The following is a 19810-nucleotide window of genomic DNA, read 5'->3' as shown; positions in this document are numbered from 1 at the left end:
CATCTTTTCATTAACTAAAACCACTAAAATAACCAATTCCACATAATATTCAATTATGCAGTTTTTATGACTAGAGAGCAGTCAACAAAAAGACCTATTTTCTTCTTCAGCATACACACAACTGGGCATAAAGTCTCATGCAATATTCTCTTAAATGTAAAACATCTGCACTTAAATTGTGAGTCATCTGCAAAGAATACATTTTTACTGCGGTAAAAGGCCATAGAAATGTTATTTATTTGAAAGTGAACTGGACTTTAGTCATGCAGGAAACAATGGCTTTAAAAACCAATTGAAATGCTAAAAAATGTTTGCCACTTCCACTTCTGTAAGCCCAACTTAAAGATGTAAGGAACCTGCTGCTCTCATCATGTCTCTGATGCTAGCTGTGATTTCCCAAAGCAGCTAGCTGGTTTTGAACATCTGAATCTTTCTAAAATACTCCATAGCAATGCAAGTCCTATACCATAGCAGTGACACCTGCTGTGACTTCAGAAAAAAGCTGTGGATTACCATTACAAATACCTATGCTAAAATACTGAACAGGTTGGACATCATGTATATTACATAAATCAATGATGCTTTAAAAAAAGGAGAGTTTGACCATACATTTGGACAAACTGATTTTGACAAAAGACTCCAACAGTGGTCTTTTAAATTTTAAGCAAAACCAGGGAATAGAAGGCATTCGAAAGCAGCAATCAGTATGTATAATACGTGGTATCATAACCTATGACCAGCCTAAACTAGTGGTGTGACCAAACGAGGGTATTTTCCAAGTCCTTATGTATTAAAAACCAGCAAGACACCAAGTAAGCATTAAATAATACAAATGAGATTTATGTATCAAGTAAGCAACTGGTTAAGTGAAAGGCAGTTTCTTGTAAAGAAATCATACTTCGCACTTTCCTCAGAGTGGATGGTAAAGATACGAAACAAAGTTAGAAAGCAGTGATACTCCCATACATACCCCACTAACTGTAATGTAAACTACAACACGTGTCTTTCTGTCACCTAATTCTCAAAAGCTGTCATCCTTTTACTGGTGTCTTTAACAACTGAAGAATATTAATTAGATTCTGGGTTAATTTGCCTTTATCTGTAGTCAGAATATAATGTACAATAATCTTATCTTCATGTGATGGAGAATCGAAGCTCAAGGACATATTTGCAAGCGTCATTAATCCGGAATTCTATCACAACATATCAAAGATAATTCTTTTGTTTTAATCACAAATCCCTCTGAACAAAACTACTATACATGGGGTGATCCTACTATCATGTAAAGAAGTTTCATAATATACTGGTGGACAGTTCTTGTTTCAAATCAATTCCTGGGGTTTCATTTCGGGTTTTTTTTAAGCAAGCATAACAAACATTGACTGGGGGCAAGAGTTTGTATTTTTAATTGTCAGTTCTTACCTGTTCCTGGAAGTGGACATTTCTCACAGTTTGGGCCCCAGGCTTTGCCAACACTGCAACAGCACAGCTGCTTGCTGAGCTGAACAGAAAGAGGATGCATGCATTGTTTTCCTGCACTAACAAACCGGTAGCAGGGTCCTTTCTCCTCAGCAACCACAGGATTATCAGCTGCAAAGAAAGTGAAAGAGAAGAATGCACAGTTCAGATGAAAAGTAAAACAGAGAAACACCACTAGATTTCCAACGTCAGTTAAATGGATTAATATTACAATCTACAGAAGTTTTATTTCAAACACCTATCTCAAGCCATGATTCTTACTTTGAATAAAACAACATTCTAGACCAAGGATAAGTATTTTAAAGAATAAAAAAGCCCAGCTCCCAAAACAAAAACCCAAAACATTTTCAAAACCAGCAGTTATAAAGGGTCAGAATCAGTGCTCTCACTTGTACACAAGTCCAACTGCTAAAGACTCAGGTCAGTCACTGGCAATATACAACTGTGTCAAGCTACGTAGCCACTGGAGCATTCAGCTTTAAGTAGGTTATATAAATGAGACTGCAAAAGGATTAATACATGACGCATTATAAAAAAGACAATTATATATGTACATTTTGTTAATGCTTAGTTTTAATGTGGAAGACCCAAAGACCATAAGCTATGACTAGTATGAGATAACGGGAAGCTAAGACCCATCGAGCTTTCTAATTTATGCATCCACTTTAACATACAGTTAACAGTTCTGGGTAATATGTTCACTTAACTCAAAAAATATGAAGACTGCCTGATTTTCAACATGACACGCAAAATCAAAAATGAAAACCAACTCTTTTTTTGGTGCTGAACTGGTAAGTCCTAAAAAATTCTTCAAAATACTGGAAAACATTCTTAGTAATTGAGTGTCATTAATTCATAGCAAAAGATAATCATGCTGAAAAAAATTCACCTACAGCTCTAGACTGTATTTTATATAAAACAGAGGAGAAGCTTAGAAAATGAGGTCTTTTTCACTTGTAAATATTTTCAAAAAATCCCAAAACCCATAAAAGCGAGAAAATTAGTTGGTTTTTATGCCTTCTTCTTGTTGAGGCGGTTGATCTCACACCAAGTAAAAGCTGATTAACAGAGGAAATTATCTGCATTCATGCTGTTCACAACTTTTTCTTCCTCCAAATTATTTCTTATTTTTTAATCCTTCTTAATCAGAAAGAAAATGTGCCAAAGATCATCCTGTGCTGAATGTTTAGTAATGGCAACTACCCAGGTCAAAGCTGCAGAGGTGGAAGAGGAGAGGGCAGGACACAAAGATGATTTTGGCCAGGGAACTAGCAAAGTGGGAAAAAAAAACTCATGGGAAAGAAAATCCAAGCTGGTGAGAATGACTGGGTGTATCACGAGGCTGGATGTGGCCTTGAAGGTTTTGTCACAAGAAAACCAGGAGAAAACGGCAAGGATCCTGGACAGCCACTGGCAGAGACCAAGGCTTCCAGGACAAAGAGACAGAAAAGAGGCACGAGTACAAAGTCTGACTCAATAAAGTGAATATGCTGATTAAGACAAAGCAGGAATGGCAAGAAAGATAGGGATAGCTTAGAAGAGCTGGGCTCAATCAAATAAATCCTCATCTAAAGTGCAACTAAATATCTATTTAAGTACTTTGATTAGGACTATTACTTACGTATGCACCTGGAGAGGGTAGGATCTGGCACAAATCCCATTTTGCAGGTACATCTGTAGCTGCCCATGGTATTCAAGCACTCACCATTAGGGCAAACTCCCTGTAACTGACACTCATTGATATCTGTGGGAAAATTGAAAATAATCAGATAGTGAAACATGCATTAATATTCTCCTTTCTTTACAAGTTATTTTTTTTTTACTGTGTGCTGACCTGTTACAAATCAGCACTCCAATCAAGACTTTTTCCCATACTGACAACATTTGATTTATAACCTTTTAAAACACTGCTGAGAGCATAACAGAACAACAATTACATTAATACATCATTCTCAAGTAGTCTGAATTAAAAACCAAATACACTTTGACAGGCTTATCAACCCCTCTTTCCCTAACAAGATGATTGCTTACATAGTCAAACACAACTCACAAGAACATTCAACAAAGTTTCAGGTGATGTAGTATATTTTATGCAGTTTAAACAGTACACTTAATTCAGGGTTGGTTTTTTAGTATTTGTATTAGGTAGTGCCTGAAGGTTCATTGTGCTGGAAGAAGCAAAACGCAAAACTACCATCTCTAGCCTAAAGAGCTTATCATCTAAATACTAAGAATACATTTCAGGAAGCACAAAACACACATGGGGTGAAGAGAATTGCACCCGTGGAAACTCAACTTTGTAATAATTAACAGCTGCTTTGATAAATTTTACTGTTCCCAGGCTACCTGCATCAGAGTCCCTTTCAGGGTCTCACTGATTTATTCTCCCATGCTCCAAGCGCTGGGCCTCAGGCCTTTATCGTGCTTGGGGTTGTACCTATAATTCACTTACTCTCAGAATAGGACCTCTCTGACAATCATCTGGATACTATCAGTAACTCAGTCAACCAAACTATGACTTTAATTAAGGGTTCAGTAACAGAGTAGCTTGTATTGATAATAAAAAAAATAAAATAATTTTTTAAAAAATAATGTACCCCCAAACCGTAATTGCCTGTCATAAATTGCCACGTCTCCTCTTCAGAAAAAGAGAGTCTGCACATTGAAATAAACATACTTCAGCATTTATGGGCATTATTCCTATGTAAGACTTTCCCTCCCTAATCCTAAGCTAGGAAAAAGTGCCTACCTTGCTAAGTGAACAAGCTACAAGTGGAAGTCAGATGCTCCAGCTAGCTCCTTGGAGATCATTTTATCTAAATCATTTTATCAGTGATCATTTTATCTAAAATATATAATATTTATTACCTTTCTCTTAGTTTTTAAAAAACCTTTAAAACCTTCACCATTTTATTTGACCTCATTGTATGTTGCTGCCTGATTCAACACTATCAATCAACAAGGGTAAGAAGTTGAATATGTAAAATGTAACAGATGTGATGGAGTTTGCTTTTGGAAACCTACAGAAAGAATCTTTCATTTTCTGACCATGTTATTCATTTTTCTCCACAACTATCACTACCTGTCCCTCCACACAGGAGTGCACAACTTAAGCTCACAGTACAGCAGACTCCAGCAGTTGTGATTTTTTCCAGATATTGGGTGTTGAGCTTATGCCTCAGCCCTTTCAATGCTATACCTAATCTAGTATCTTGACACCACCTGGATCAACTTCACATCTATGCACTTAGCCACACGTGACAGAGTGATAATTTATATCCTAGAACTTTGTATGAAATGTGATGGAAACCACATGAATTACAAAGGCTCAACTCTGCCTCAAAGGAATTTCCAAGTGAAATTCCCAGACTGCGTGACTTTCTGACCTCACAGGGAGTGGACTATCTAAAAAGGAGAATGGTACATGAAAAAAAAAACCACAAAACCCTGCTGAAACTGTCTCCTACAGCAGTCTACCTTTTGACCCATCTAACCTTTGAGCAGGAAGATGTCCCATATAAGTACAGGAGTACCTTATTTAAGGATTGTGCTAACACAGAATATTTAGTAACTTAGACTTCTTCTGATGCACTCACAAAATATTTAGTTTCATCAGTTGCTTAGTCTGACTAGGTTCTTTCTTTTGCACTGAAATCTCAAAATATGATTGAAGGCATCTACACAGGGCTAACTGATCCCCAAAAGAACTCTGTTTCGATGCCATTACCTTTTGTGACTATTATGAGGAATGAACTTAAATCTTAACAGCTAGCAAACTAACGACATTATTGAAACATCCTTGAATAGAATCATGTTGATGTTCTTGTAAAGCTGTCAGGAGGAAAGGACATACTGCTAGCTCTGTTTTCAAACACTGGGCACAACAAGGAACACAGTGGAAGAAAAGACTACCAAATACCTAGAAACTAATACAAAGGAAATACTGGAACACTCAACAATCCACTATTGAATTTTCTACCTGTTGGAAATTTGAGTTGTCAGATCAGTCCTCAGATGTTAACCATGAAGAACCAAGAATTCTGCTTGCTTTGATGAAGTACTGACTCTTTTGTCAGAAACAAGACAGCAGAAGAGACAGCATGCTTTACACTGAATACAATGAAAATCTCAGTATCTGTGTTCACTTCAAACTGAATATTCACAACAAACACACAAATTACATACACGCATATGTGCAAAAAGCACATACAAATTCTGGAAGAGAAAGAAGAGGAAAAACAAAGGAGAAATTAAGAGATAGAAGAACGATATGAAAATTTGAATATTAGGATATGTTTTTTTAACAAGGTTCTGTGCTTTATATTCTTATCTGACTTTTGCTTTTTATTGTTTAGTATTAGTTACTTGTTGGTGTTGACATCAGTGCATATAGTGAAAATAATTGCTGGCTTTCTACATTGAAATAACCAGACATTTTTAAAACAACTTTCTCACTTTACAAATTCTAAGTATACATTCTTTGTTTTAAACAGGAAAATTAACCTATACTACCAGAAAAAAATATAATCTCCCAGAGGACATGTATAACATACCATTTATTCTTGTCACTTTCTCTGGAATATAGATCCATGTAGAATTAGCAGAGATACTTTGTCTAGTGAAGACAGTATTTAAATTTTAAATCACTGAAAAAGACAACTTATTTTAAATAACATTAGTTTGAGTTTATAGGTCTTACTTTCAAGGAAAGGCCAAGTCTCCTGTTTGTTCACCGTTACATTGCTTATATGTCAACAGTATGAAGAATTTGGCACTCTTCCTTCCTATCTAGGAGGATAACTATACCTTTCTATATTATATAGCTTAACATAAGTGCATTTATACTTCCAATGTTTAAAATGATTAATGATGCATTCTTCATTTACACATTGTTTGCATCAAAGCTTCATTTTAAGGAATGTTAAGAAAACTATATATGGATAAATTTTAATATTTGAATACTGAAATTATAGGCATGTAAAAAATTAAAATCTTGCAAAGACACAGGTGGGTAAGAGTTAAAAAACAAACCCATGAAACCTGCTTTCTAACTTGAATTTGAATCACTTTATTTGTAACACTAGTGTTACCCAGACTTCTCAAACAAGCCATACCGTTTAAGTTTGTAGAACTAGGTATGTTACAGATAATAAAAATGGTGTCCCAAGCAGTTTTTCAGCTTCAACTTAGCTACTGAAATGAAATGAATAACTCTATATATATTTACAGTAAAATGAAAATAAAAACCCCAAACCTATTCTACAGAAGTGGAATCTGGCTTTGCACTTAATTTCTTGTTACAGGTTACAGACTTCAGACAGCTGAATGACCCTGAATATATAGTAGCAAAACTGTGCTACTATATATTTTATAATTTTTTTCAACATAGATTATATTTAAGTCTTTCTACAGATAAATTGTAACTGTGAATTTTAAAGTAAATTGAAGTATCTAAATAGAAATTATGCATGTTTTTACAGATACGAATTTTATGTTACTGCTGGGAAATACCTGCATAGGAATGTTTTGGATATATCTGGTGCTACTGGGAGAATCCTGTTTTAGAGTTTTGCCTACTAATAGTGAAGATTTCATGGCATTATTTAGTTAAGTGGCTAATTTACAGGTAAAGGGATCTTCCTATAATTCTTCAGTCCAGTCATCTTTCTTTCCAAATGATTCAACTATTCTGCAGGAAAAATTCACAGATGCTGTCATTATTGCCACTGTATTAAATCTCTTCCCAGATGAACTGCTCTTGTACATCTGCTATTTAAAAATATAATACCCCATTCACATGTACTGTGTTATTGCTAGTTAACATGGTCACTGCTGCATTTAAGTACCACTTTATATGGATGTAAATATCAATGAGTACTTTGCCTAGAATTCCTAAATAAATAACAAAAAAAAAAAAAATTAAAAAAAGAACAATAAAAAAACATCCCCAAAAAACAAACCAGAAAACTGCAAATTTTCAAAAGAAGCATACATACATGTAAGAATAGTACTTATTTAACAATTTCGGGTTAAAAACCAAAAACCCTTCCAGATTTACTATCTACTTCACTTTACTTCAGACTGTGGTAAAAGACCACCTACCCAGAATGTTTCCTATCACCTGCCAGCCTGCCCAGCTGTGCACACTGTACTGGAATCAACTTGCTCAAGCAGCTCGAAATCTGATTCAAAATTAACAAACTTTTTTTTTTTTAGCCCTCTTTTTCTTGCCTATGGACATAAAAAATATTTCACTTTTAAATTAATACAGTAATAAGAATTCATTTGCAACATTGCACATTCTAAAGAAAAAGCTACTTTAAAGTTGTCTGAATAAAGTTGTCTGTCTTTTGTTGCGCTGAAGTTCAAACTGACAACATGCATGTGGAGTGATTTGATCAAACATATTCATCTACACAGAGAAAATATTTTAAGGGCCTATGTAGCAGTACTATAAAGCCATACAAATGTGAATAAAGCTTTCTAAAGAAAACCAACTAAATATTATTTTTCAGTTTTCAAGGAAAACTGAGTAATAAAGTCTTATTGGTAAAATGCCTCTGTGTATGGGATACAAGGGGAAAAAAATACAAACCCCAAGTTAAGCAAGGAACTTTTCCACACAGCATCTCGCATGGCTCCACAGCAAACTCTCACAGTAGTGGCTGTTATGATTTATAAAGAACTTGCTAATAAAGCATTAATAGATTTTTTTAATAGGTGCTTGATAATGTGAATGTCTCGACCCTCCTCAATGGTAATAAACTGGTGAAACCCCACTGGCATGAAAGCAGCATTGTAATTCTGCGCTGACAGCCCAACACTTTGCTGTTGCCTTTAGTAGTATACATGCCCAATACACAGAACTGGTCCCTGACACCACGTGCTCCTAGATTTGGTAGTTCGTTTTTATGAGAGTTTGACATGAAATGAAAGCTTTACTCCTCCTATATCCCCTTCTAGGCACACAGCTTGATCTATGGTGAGGTCAGCCGCCACGCTTTCCTCCAGAGCCATGTAGCAGTCCCTGCTTTGAACAACCCAGGCACTGTAACCAAATTGCTGCTAATCTATCCCGCAATCTTCCCCATTAAGGAGAACTTAAACCAGGTTCTCTTAACTAGAGCAGTTAGTTTGATACCTTCTCACAGATTTTTATAGGTCTAGTGGGTGTCAGGTCAACCTGCTCTCAGAAAATGCAACGTGTTAATGACTCACTACCACTGAATTTCCTGGGGAAAGAAAATAAACTAAAACAGCCATTTCCTAGCTGAGTACTTGTCTGCCCATGTGAAGAGTGTGACTATGAATGAAGTAATCTTCATGACTTAAAAAAACCTCCTTCAAATCTGAACAGAAGCAAAGGAGGTAGAAACACTGTAAGATGATATGCATTTAAACAAGAAAGCACATGCTAACACTGAATTTGTTATAAACCGTGATAATTATATATAGTTCTAGTAAGTCCAAAACCAACTTCATCTTCAAAGAACTTTATATACTTTAATTAGTAGACAGAGGATGGAAATGAATGGATAACTCTGATATAAATATTAAAGTTTACTTTACTCATGGCTTTTCCTCCTTACTTTCTAAGAAAGTTCACAAAGAAATTTTATGTGGATTTGTGTCCAGGGCAAGGCAATCTTCAAGATTTCACATTTGAAATACCCCAAAACACAAGTGTGTTTTGAAAGCACTTTGCCAGAATTTTGTTCCACAAATAACAGAATCAGATGAAGAACTGACCTCAGATTTTCCTCATGACCACACATACATACATATTTGCAATTACATGGGCTAAATACCACGACACTAAATTAAATTTCAGTAAGTCTAAATGCAGGCAACAGTTAATACAAAAAAGCTATTTTCTCCTAATAACTGATTTAGGGAGGACTGAATAGTCCAGAAGAAATGAAAACCCAGAAAACTTTGAAAAAAAACCCTTAACATTTACTTGTTACTTTTCCATAAGGAACTCTTCCTCGCTTACAGATCGAAAACCCCAGTGGCTTTTTAATGTCTCTATTATGAGGGTTGGGCTCTTTTACTCAAATATTGATTTACTTGTTTAGCTCTTACATGCATTGCACACTAGGGAATTGCAATGACTTAGAAATATATGAGTCAAAATTTTAAAAGGAGAAAAGTTAGATATGGGACCAAATTCTGTTCTAAGGTACTTAAATTTAAGTGACAAAGCATTTATACACCCAATGGAAGGTTTCCCTCCAGCTAAGGTACCCGTATTTGTGCACAGAGAGATACAATGTAGTATAATCTCTTCTCTCCACTGTATGACCAGATGCATGGAAGAACTCCGCGCTAGAGGGGAAAGCATGCTGCAGAAGGTATTATCTTCCAGTGTTCTGCCTGCTTTCTCCAATTCCACAGTGACTTTTAAAGTAGATTAAAGCAGTCTTTGGGGCTGCGTCAGCTGCAGTTCAACACTACTTTGGTTCTTTACTGGAAACCCACATGCAATGTTCTCCTAGCTTTCCTTGAGAAATGGCCTAATTCAATCACATTCAGGAAGTGAATCATTTCAGCTTTATTCCAGGATTAATGACACCATAATTTAGCCTGAGTATCCCTGCTCCAAGGATAACAAACCATGTCAAGAGTAAACATCCAAACTAGAAAAAAGTCCTACTCATAAAGCGATCTATACCTGACACTGCTGAAAGAATATGCTTTGCTTGGTTAGAGTAAAACATGCCAAGTGATTTACTGAGCGCATCATACAGCTACTGTAATGTCCTTTAATTTGCCCATTTTCTGAAATACTTTACTAGATTCCTCAGCAAGCAAATATGAAAATGCTTCACAGCCTACTGCTCTTACACACATTTTAATGCCAACACAATGCGCAGAGCTTGATGCCCCCCATAGTCAAGGGAAGCAGTACAGAAGGACCAGGTGATCAGCAGAGAGCTGCTCTGCTCTAGACCAGCTTACAAAAGCTGATGTTTGGAGTATCAGCTCTGTAGTGTTTCCCTTTGGCAGCCTCCAGCTGGAAGAGTATTTAGGAAGAGAAGTTCACTGTGTTTTGGCTCTGTTAACTGTTATAACAGCTCTTCAGACCACCCAGTCCCAGCTGGCCCAATGCAGAATCACAGGAAATACTAAGGTGGTGTAAAGCTGTCTTATCTGCCTTCAGCCTTGTAGCTCATTTGGAGACATGGAGCAAGTCCACTCTCTACCCTTTTCAGATAGTGAATAAGGTCCATATTTGGTCACAGACACACTGGAATTTGAAACATTCCCATAATATTAATTCTTTCATCTCCATGCATTACACATGGAATTTATGCTCATCAAATCATCACAGCTTGGAGCATTTAACCACACTTAAACATTTAACTTAAAACCACAATTCTATTAATGTGTTTTGGTCAAAGCCACAATCTTCTGACTGTATGGTCTTTATATCTAGCTATTCATTTTAAAGAAAATATTTTTGCTCAAGAAAAAATTCTATGACTTCAAAAAAGTCACCAGTCACTACAGGGAGTTTGAACAATGCAAATGCAAACAAAAATAGTCTTCAATTTGTTTTTTGAAAGAACTGCTATCATTCATGTAAAGAATACAGTCAAATTTGCCTTCGGGAGCACTGATAACTTTGAAATGAGAGCGTCAACTATTCAAACTGGATCAGGGTTTGTTTTTTTTACTGTACTATGCTGAAGTAACTAAACCATATTTAAAAATTTCATAAAGAAGGCTGAAGAAAACTAAGGAGTGAGTTAGTATTAATTATTAAATTAATAATCCCTCTTTTGAAACAATATATTTCCTGCATTTTCTGCTTTACACCTCTGGTAGGTGATTTTTTGATTACATGAATAAATCTGTCTCGAAAGACAATGAAAAATTCAGACTTTCAAAGTCACATCACATGCATAAACAGAAGAAAACAATTTATAGTTTCACAATTTCTTAAACAACATACGACAATGCATATAAACTAAATATGCAACAGCATCCAGCTAGGACAGTCATGATACCCAGAAGGTTCTTATGAAAACTGGACCAAGAAAAAGAACCTGTAGAAGCAGAATGCCTAGTCAGACCACCACAGCCCTCATAGCTGCACTGAAATATTCAGAATAAACACGTGGCTAGAAAGTACTGCAGCCCTTCTCATCCCCTCTGTCCCAAGTGTCTGGTGCCAGGGGACACCAGCAACCTCAACATCAGCAGCCCACCGCTGATTCCAGGCCTAAGCTCCACGGAAAAGTAAATTTCTGAAGGGGGACTTCAGTACATAGCTCTGAAATGAAATTTCTGTGCTTTGCAAAAACTGACTGACTTTGTTTAAATGACTGTATTTTGAAACTGAAAGGAAACTATGTATCTCTTTTTGATGCAAAGCAAGCAACTTGCCTTTCAAGAGACCCACAAGTTTATTTAAGCAAAGGCAGCCTTCTAGATCAATTATGTAGTAATTAGAATTTGCCAAAGTACTGGGCAACAACTTAATTAGAAATGACCCAGTGGTCAGTCATTAAATGTTATTTAGTAAAATTGCCTTGACAGATGTTTTCATGCATTAAGTGCTTTAATATGCACAGTATCTCATGTTGCAAATGAAGACTGGAACGTGTATCATTTGTGTCAGTTGTGAAAATTTCACTCACTCTGGTAAGGCACAAGCTAGGCTTCACTGGGAGTGCCACCTAACCGCATGTCTTCCAAATTGGCTCAATATAATTTTTTATTCTATGAAAATCAATTACAAGCATACTTACAAACACCACTGAAAATACCGTTCCAACTGTTTCTGCTATAGCTGTATCGTTAACCACTATTAATCTCCTTAGTTCTAAGAAAAATACGACCTCCGGATTTTATTGCCTCCATTACAGTTTATTGTTTCAATAATAACCTGATCAGTGAGAACAACAAAGGATAAAAGAAACAAACAACATGGTTTAGTTTCTAATGCAACAATTGCAATATATATTTTTTTAAATTAAAGAAAAAAAAATGCTGCTTATTCTAAGAAATGACCCACTGATTTCCATGAGCTAACAGAGTAGCAGCAGGAGGAATCAATCCAACTCATTTTGTGCTTCTACGTGGAATTTACTGGAACAGAAGTTTGCAGAGCCACAATTTTCAAACACATAATCAATGTCCAAACAGCAACCCAGCCCAGTTTCTGGAGATACATTTATTTCTCAGTATGATCATCATAAAAGAACTTTGAAAGAAGGTCATTAACTTAGTAGCTAAGTAACATTAAATAGTATTTCTTATGAAGGAAAAATCGTTTATTGCTTAAAAGTAATAAAATATATATACAACATGCAGAGAAAAAATTATTACTGTATTTTAGAGACAAATATAAGATGGCAGAATATACTTTCAAAACTTATTTTAAATCACAATGAAGCCAAGGGAGAAAAGCTCAAAGTCCCTAGACCACGTGGTTACAGAATTTGATCCATCAACAAACAAATACTAGTTTCTGCATGCTCATATACATTTAATTTTAAGCATATGGGGACTTTCCAAGAACTTCCATGCCCAACTTTTTACTTCACTGAAAAACAAGTGTTCAGGTATTTTTCCAGTTCTTCAAGATAAGATTTTTAAAGTGCTCTGTTGGCAGTATGTTAGTTTCCTGAAAAACAAATCCAACCTTTTCACCAGCTGTTTTCTTCATTCTATTTCAGTTTTCCAAGAAAACCATTAGCAGAAGGAAACAGTAAGTATAATTCTAAACGGGGAACCAAAAAATAGCATTGCATGTGGATTCTGACAAAGAAGTTGCAGCTCTGATAAGCTGTGTTTTGGTTTTAATGACAGCCTTAGGGGATTCGAGTGTGGACATGTAATAAATCTCCCCATTGAAAAGATAATTACTGAGGGGGAGGGGGGAAGCAGCAGCAGGAGCTTTCTTGATAGCAATTACATTAAACTGTTCAAATTAGCATACCCACAGATAGTTCTTTGTTGTCCTACACACACATTCGAGAGAAGAATGTTTCATTACATTAGTTCAGTCACTTGAAAGGGAAAGAAAACCAACCAGGATCTGGTTAGTAATCACACTAATATTACATAGGCTTTGTAAACGAAGGAGTCTTTTGACTGCAGAAACAATGTAGAACAAAAGGTTAATTAGGTTGTTAGGCCTGAGTTTTCAAATGCAATGAAAGTTGGAGAGTGTCTAGGTGAAAACAGCAATCTCTTTTAGCTGCGGGCAGGGATTCAGAAATGTATCCCCCATTACTATTTCATCTGGCAATGCTGGCTCCTCCTGAGCACGGACACAGCATGCACACCCTTTCAACAAGGAGTAATCTAATTAAAATGTATACTTGCATATGGACATGCTGTGCCACTCTTTTCCAATGCAATTGTAAGGATTATTAACAAGAATATCAGTCCTCTCCAGCCAGCAGGTTAAAAGTCTTCTCTCCACAGCTATTGCTGTTGCTTTGCTCCATGTTTGAGATATGGACAGCTGTTTTTTTCTTAGCCCTGTCCTCTTTTAGAAAAGCATGGCTGCTTCAGATAAACACAAGCAACACACTTTTCCTGACCCACTGAGAAGCACATGCTAATGACCATTTCAGGACTGAAATGCACCCTGCCAGCAGCTTTCACAAAATAAAGCTTGATTTCCTGAGGACTGTTCAAACAGAGGTCAAAAACCTGACCCTCAAAGAAAATTATAATCTTGTTACTTACTTCAGTAGGACTAAATTTCATCCTGTCTTTGTTCCACTGTATTTCTTCTCCCAGTTCCTTCCTTATTTGTACCTCTTTTTTGGAGTGTGTTGCTGACTAAATTGCAGAGAAGCCACCCAAGCCTCAATAAGACAATAAGAGGAGCCTGCAGCAGCTACCACCTCTGTCCTCTCAAAAAAGTTAAGATATTGTCCCCACCCTCAATTCATCAACAGTCTAATTCCTGGTTGGATAATCCTACTCTTTGTGTGATTAAAATCTAGGTTATAAATTTGCATGTATTAATTACAAGTTATATTTAATTTACAGGGCTCTCTCTTCTGGGATAATGACAGCAGTAATAAATAAAACTATTTAAAGCCTCATATTTCTTGTAGTATAGCTATGTACAAATTCTTAAGGGGACTCTACAGTCTTTCACTGCAGATCAGGGAACAAGCTCCATTTAGTTTTTTTACTGTTTTAAACCAACCCAGTTTTATCTCGCAACCCTCCAAATGCCCCTCCCCTGCAAGCAGGTAAACCACTAACTAGGTAAAGAACTGAGCAGCAGATTGGCTTAAATGGCTGTTCCTTCAGACAGTAGCTCACATCTCCCTCAGCAGTGGAAGCAGTGGGATGTTTGCATTTAGTGCTCGACAAACTGTATTTTTTTTTCATTGGGAAAGTAGTTTCTTTACATGGCTGACTGCTAGACACTCCATCAATGTCCTAACTGAAAGGTTTCAGTTACATAACATTAACTCTATCTCCAAAGTGCCTACATATATTCTTTAAAAACAATTACTCCTTCTCTCCATCGTCACTATCTGCTGGAATCTTTTACCCTTGCAGTGTCAACAATGACTAACAAACCACAGGTTAGTGTCAGCCTCACTTGAACTCATTCTTCCCTTCTTTCCTAAATCTCTCTCCAGAACACCTCTGCAGGATTGCTCACATCTTCTCAGAACTCCTTCCTCTTGTTTACCTGAGCTGTGCCAAACAAGTAGAACAAGCTATTAAGCTTTTCCCAACATCCTCATCTGGCACATCTTTTCAATGCCCCAAGATACACAGAAAGAATGAGCGTAAGGCTATAGATACCTGTTCAGCTTCATCAGATAAAGATGCTGCTGGCCACAAGAATCTAAATGCTCCAAGCCTTTCAGAGTAGCAGCATGATCATGCAGATCCCATAGCCTTGTATGTTTTGATAACTTCTGTGCTTACAGCCAGGATATATAGGGCATAATCTTTGAATAATACAACTTCTGCAGTGTCTAACTCATGTTGTGGTTTAACCCCAGCCAGCAACTAAGTACACACAGCCACTCGCTCCCTGCACCCCACATCCCCTTATGGGATGGGGAAGAGAACTGGAAAAAGGTAAAACCCATGGGTTGAGATAAGAACAGTTTAATAATTGAAGTAAAATATTATTATTATTATACATGACAAAGAGACAGGAATAAACCCTAAGAAACACAAATGACGCACTATATAATTGCTCATCAACCACTGACCCCTGCCCAGCCTCTCCTCAGACAGGGATCCCAGACAACTCCCCAGTTCATATGCTGAGCATGACATTCTATGGTATGGAATATCTCTTTTGCCAGTTCATGTCAGGTGTTCTGGCTGTGCTCCCTCCCAGCTTCCTGTGCACATCCTTACTCTGCAGTGGCAGAGCATGGGAAACTAGAAAGTGCTTGACTTAGGAGTAAGCACTACTTAGCAACAACTAAAATATCAGCATGTTACCAACATTATTCCCAGACTAGAGCCAAAACACAGGGTACCAGCTACCAAGAAAGAAAATTAACTCTATCCCAGCCAAAACCAGGACAGTCCATATATTGTCACCTGCACCATGCACCTTCTTGAAGTACGTGGGTCACTGCTTTATGTGGCAGCCAGGTATGCATGGTTTTTCATTGTCACTTGCCAGTGACATCATCTGGCTTCTCTCAGTACTATTGTGTCTAACCTCTTATGTTCAAAGGAATCATTTTCTGATTACTCTATACTTTCATGATTATAAAATTGCCCTCTACTGCTAGTGTCATCTGACTTAAGAGCAGGTTCACTGTTTAGCAAAAGACCTGACAGAACAATGTATTGCTACTGAAAAACAGAGTAAATGAATCTATCTGAAGTCATCTTTATACAACAAAGAAAATGAGAGTCTATGTAAAGGTTTTAAGTTTTTTGCCCTGGAGAAAAAAAACCCCACTCTCTAGAGTTGCCAATATTTGGAAAGAATTAAAAGTAGCCACAACATTTTTTTTCACAAAATGCAAATCAAGTGACTGGATTAATTCATCTAGGTCACAAATATCAAAGCATGTGTCACAGAAAACCAAAACTTAAAATAAACACAATCAATTTTACCTTGACAAAATGTAGCATTGATCCTTTTGTAGCCTTGTGGGCATTCCATCATAGGACTGTATCCGTGGTAAGCTGAAAAAAATTTACATCAGTCAAATACCTGACAGCCAAATTATTATGAAGCTAAAAAAAAAACCCCAACAAACCAAAACCATAAAAACACTGTAAGTTTTTATGATGTATAAGTATAAAAGGTCAAGAAATTAAAGTTCGTACAGGTAACCTTATTTCCATCTCTTCCCACATGTATACCACCTACATCTTCATTTATCTGGTGAAACTTACATTTTTCCCAGAAAAAGAAATCTTTGAAATCAGGACATTATCCTTCATCCTAGTTGTTTTCAAATAGTCAAATAATTACTTTCCCAAGCCAGCTACAAGTATAATTTTGGGAAAAGATACAGTTGAAAATCTGCAATGGAAACTCAATGGTTTTAAGCCTGAAAGCAGCTTTAGAAAGCAGAATTATCTTAAATGTTAAGAAAAATTGTTGGGCACTATTTCTCCTGCCACAATGAGCTAAAAATATTTGAAATACAGAGGAAATAGATTTAAATAAACTTTTAAAACAAGGCAAAAAATAAAAAGGCACATTTCTGATTTATGTAACAAAGTTGCTGAATTTTATAAGACAGTCACTTACTGGCTGATCCGTATAAACTGTCAAGCGCATAACAACATGCAAAACACAGACTGAATTCCATCTTGCCAAAATAGAAAGTGTTCAGTTAACTAATTTTTTACTTTTATTGTTTCTTTCTTTCACTTAAGGTTGCTTTTGAGACTACAGGAAACTGTTTAGTGATTCTTTAACAGCTATCATAAGTGAGAGCAATAACTTCTTTGTATGGTTATGCCCTGAAAACCAATCTCTTGGCAAAGCCAAGTACTTTATTAAACATATAGGACTAAACTTTTGGCACTATGATCACACAAGTGCCTTTAATAAGAGTCAAGAGATTTTTTCATAATTTGAATGCTACAACAGAGATACTTTATACTTGGCCAGATCTTTTGTTTTCTTTTGAAAGTGTTCTAAGCCTTTCAGATATTCAGCAGGCCAAAATAAATGAATAAATAAACAAATCAAGCATATTACTTTCCATCTTTACCCTATATAAATTGTCAAATAAGACAGAATAACTGAGATAATGTTTTCAATTGGCTCCACTTCACATATAATACCCAAATTGCTTATTTTAAAACTGGTAACTAGTTGAATATAAAGGTGGAAGGGAAAAAGAATAAATTATTTTCATTAGTTATAAAGCTTTGGAAAAATTTAGGTGATGATCTTGAGTAGCAGGGTTTGGAGTGAGATAGTTTTAATTCATATTGATGTGAATTATTTATAATAATTCCTTAATTAGAACATTAAGATTCTCCTTAGAGATTGCTTAAAGTGGTAAAATGGTTAAACACAAAAAAAAAAGGAATGGTCAAAATACAGCAACAGTGCTCTAAGCACACACTTCTCCATCTTTACTACTACATACGACTACAACCATTTTAATACAAATTAAAATTTGACAATTTCTTCTCTCACCATAAAGTAGCAGCTACACATTTATTTTTAAGGTAGCTCCAATCTTTTCACAGTGTTACTATTAAAATAAGTTGAAAATTAAGATGAGATTTTCAAAAGTGCAATGCATTAGCCTATTCCTGATCCTCAAAAATGTCAATGAAACTCCTAATGCTCATGTTTGCAGAGTCAGATTCCTAACTGTACTGCTTATGTCCTAACTTACCTGTGTTTGACATTACAGATCTGACTCAATTCACACTAAACCCAGGAGAGTTTCTAACTTTTTGTGGACAGGAATGGTACCCTGCAGTACAGGCTGGTAGAGGAGGAAAGAGAGAGCGCAGAGCTCTTCCAGTTGTAAATGCGGAACAGCACATAAGCTATGCCAGGCCCTTTCCAGTGCTGCAATGCATTTTCCCTTCCAGGGTGACTCAGCTGCTCTAGAAAGTGCAGTGGTGAAGTGAGGTCAGAGGTTTTAACCTCTCCTTTTTGCCTCTCCCTCCCTCCTTATCCTCCTACTCCCACACTGAACAGGAAACAGCGGCTTACTAGCAGCTGTTTTCTTCCTTCTACAAACGTGAGCAGGTCACAGCAGGTGAAGGAGCTTGTTCAGTGATGGCTAGTGCATCCATGTAGGAGCTGGATAGAGTCCTACATTACTTACCTTTTACTCACTTAGACAACCTGTTTGTAATTATTAACTGTTAGCAAGGCGCCTGAACGATCATTACATTCCCAACGTAACACAGAAATGCACTTTGTCCTAAGTCATCTTCTGTACAAGCCCTCAAAAATGAAGATCTGTTCCAAAATGTCTTTTTTTGTTTTGTTTTGTTTTGAGTAATACTGAATAACCCATAAAGTTACAGACATGGCCAAGACTTACAGTCTCAGGCCAAGACACTTGACTTTGCAAGAGCACAGAAACCCTGACTCAGCAGTCGCTATTACCCAGAATACGCAAGTACCTCTTTGCAAAGTGACAAAATGCTATTTAAGTCCATGGGAACAAGACACACACAGACTTACGTACACTGTTAAGTAGCTTACTGAAGAGAGAAGAAAAGTGCCAGCTAATGAGACTGAAGTATATGTTTCAATATTCTGCTGTGGATTTTGCAGAGGATCATATTAAATGCAACCTGATTACAGATTATTATATACAGGTCAGCTTTGAACAAAGTTTATGAAGCATAAAACCATAAAAGCAAAAGGAAGCTTGTTTGCTTCCAAAAAAGTCTACAATAAAAATGGTAATACCAATTTAGTGAAATATCAGAACAGGTCAAAATTACACAGGACTATTGTGGGACTAACATTACCTGCTGAGACACTACCATGAACATCACTTAACTGATAAGTTACTAATAATTTACTTGATGCTTTTTTTCCATCCAATAACACACATATAAATTTATAAAATATATATATGCATACTCTTTTTACTAGTGAAACTTTCTCATTACTGTAAAAACAGCATGCAAAAAGAAAACTCAAAACCTTGATGAAATAGAAATTCATAAGCACAACTCCACACTTGATTAAATCTTATAATAAATTTACATTTATATTTGGAGATTGCTTGCTCTACAGAAGCATAACACTGTGATACTGACATGAGGCTAAATTTGACACCAATGCCCAAAGTACACTTAGGCCCAGATTCTAAATAGATTTGAAAGTTTCAGTTGCATGCCTAAATTCAAACTGAACATCTAT

At 36.3% G+C, this 19810-nt stretch overlaps 1 protein-coding gene across 8 annotated transcripts in view; it reads right to left on the bottom strand.

The window, feature by feature from the left end:
• Positions 1-19810, bottom strand: part of LTBP1 (latent transforming growth factor beta binding protein 1) — a 196397-nt gene that overhangs the window by 68223 nt on the left and 108364 nt on the right. For all 8 annotated transcript variants that reach the window (XM_062629565.1, XM_062629567.1, XM_062629570.1 and 5 more), the window contains 3 exons: positions 16561-16632; positions 3101-3223; positions 1423-1590 (listed from right to left, as the gene is read on the bottom strand). In XM_062629565.1, coding sequence (XP_062485549.1) covers positions 1423-1590; positions 3101-3223; positions 16561-16632 — 363 coding nt within the window. The remainder of the gene's footprint in view (positions 1-1422; positions 1591-3100; positions 3224-16560; positions 16633-19810) is intronic.

The sequence above is a fragment of the Pezoporus occidentalis genome, unplaced genomic scaffold, assembly GCF_034315485.1.
Source record: "Pezoporus occidentalis ecotype Australia unplaced genomic scaffold, CSIRO_AGI_Poc_V1 ctg34, whole genome shotgun sequence".
Classification (NCBI taxonomy): domain Eukaryota; kingdom Metazoa; phylum Chordata; class Aves; order Psittaciformes; family Psittacidae; genus Pezoporus; species Pezoporus occidentalis.
The sequence above is the reverse complement of the archived record's forward strand: the minus strand, read 5'-3'. Positions and strand labels throughout refer to the sequence as shown.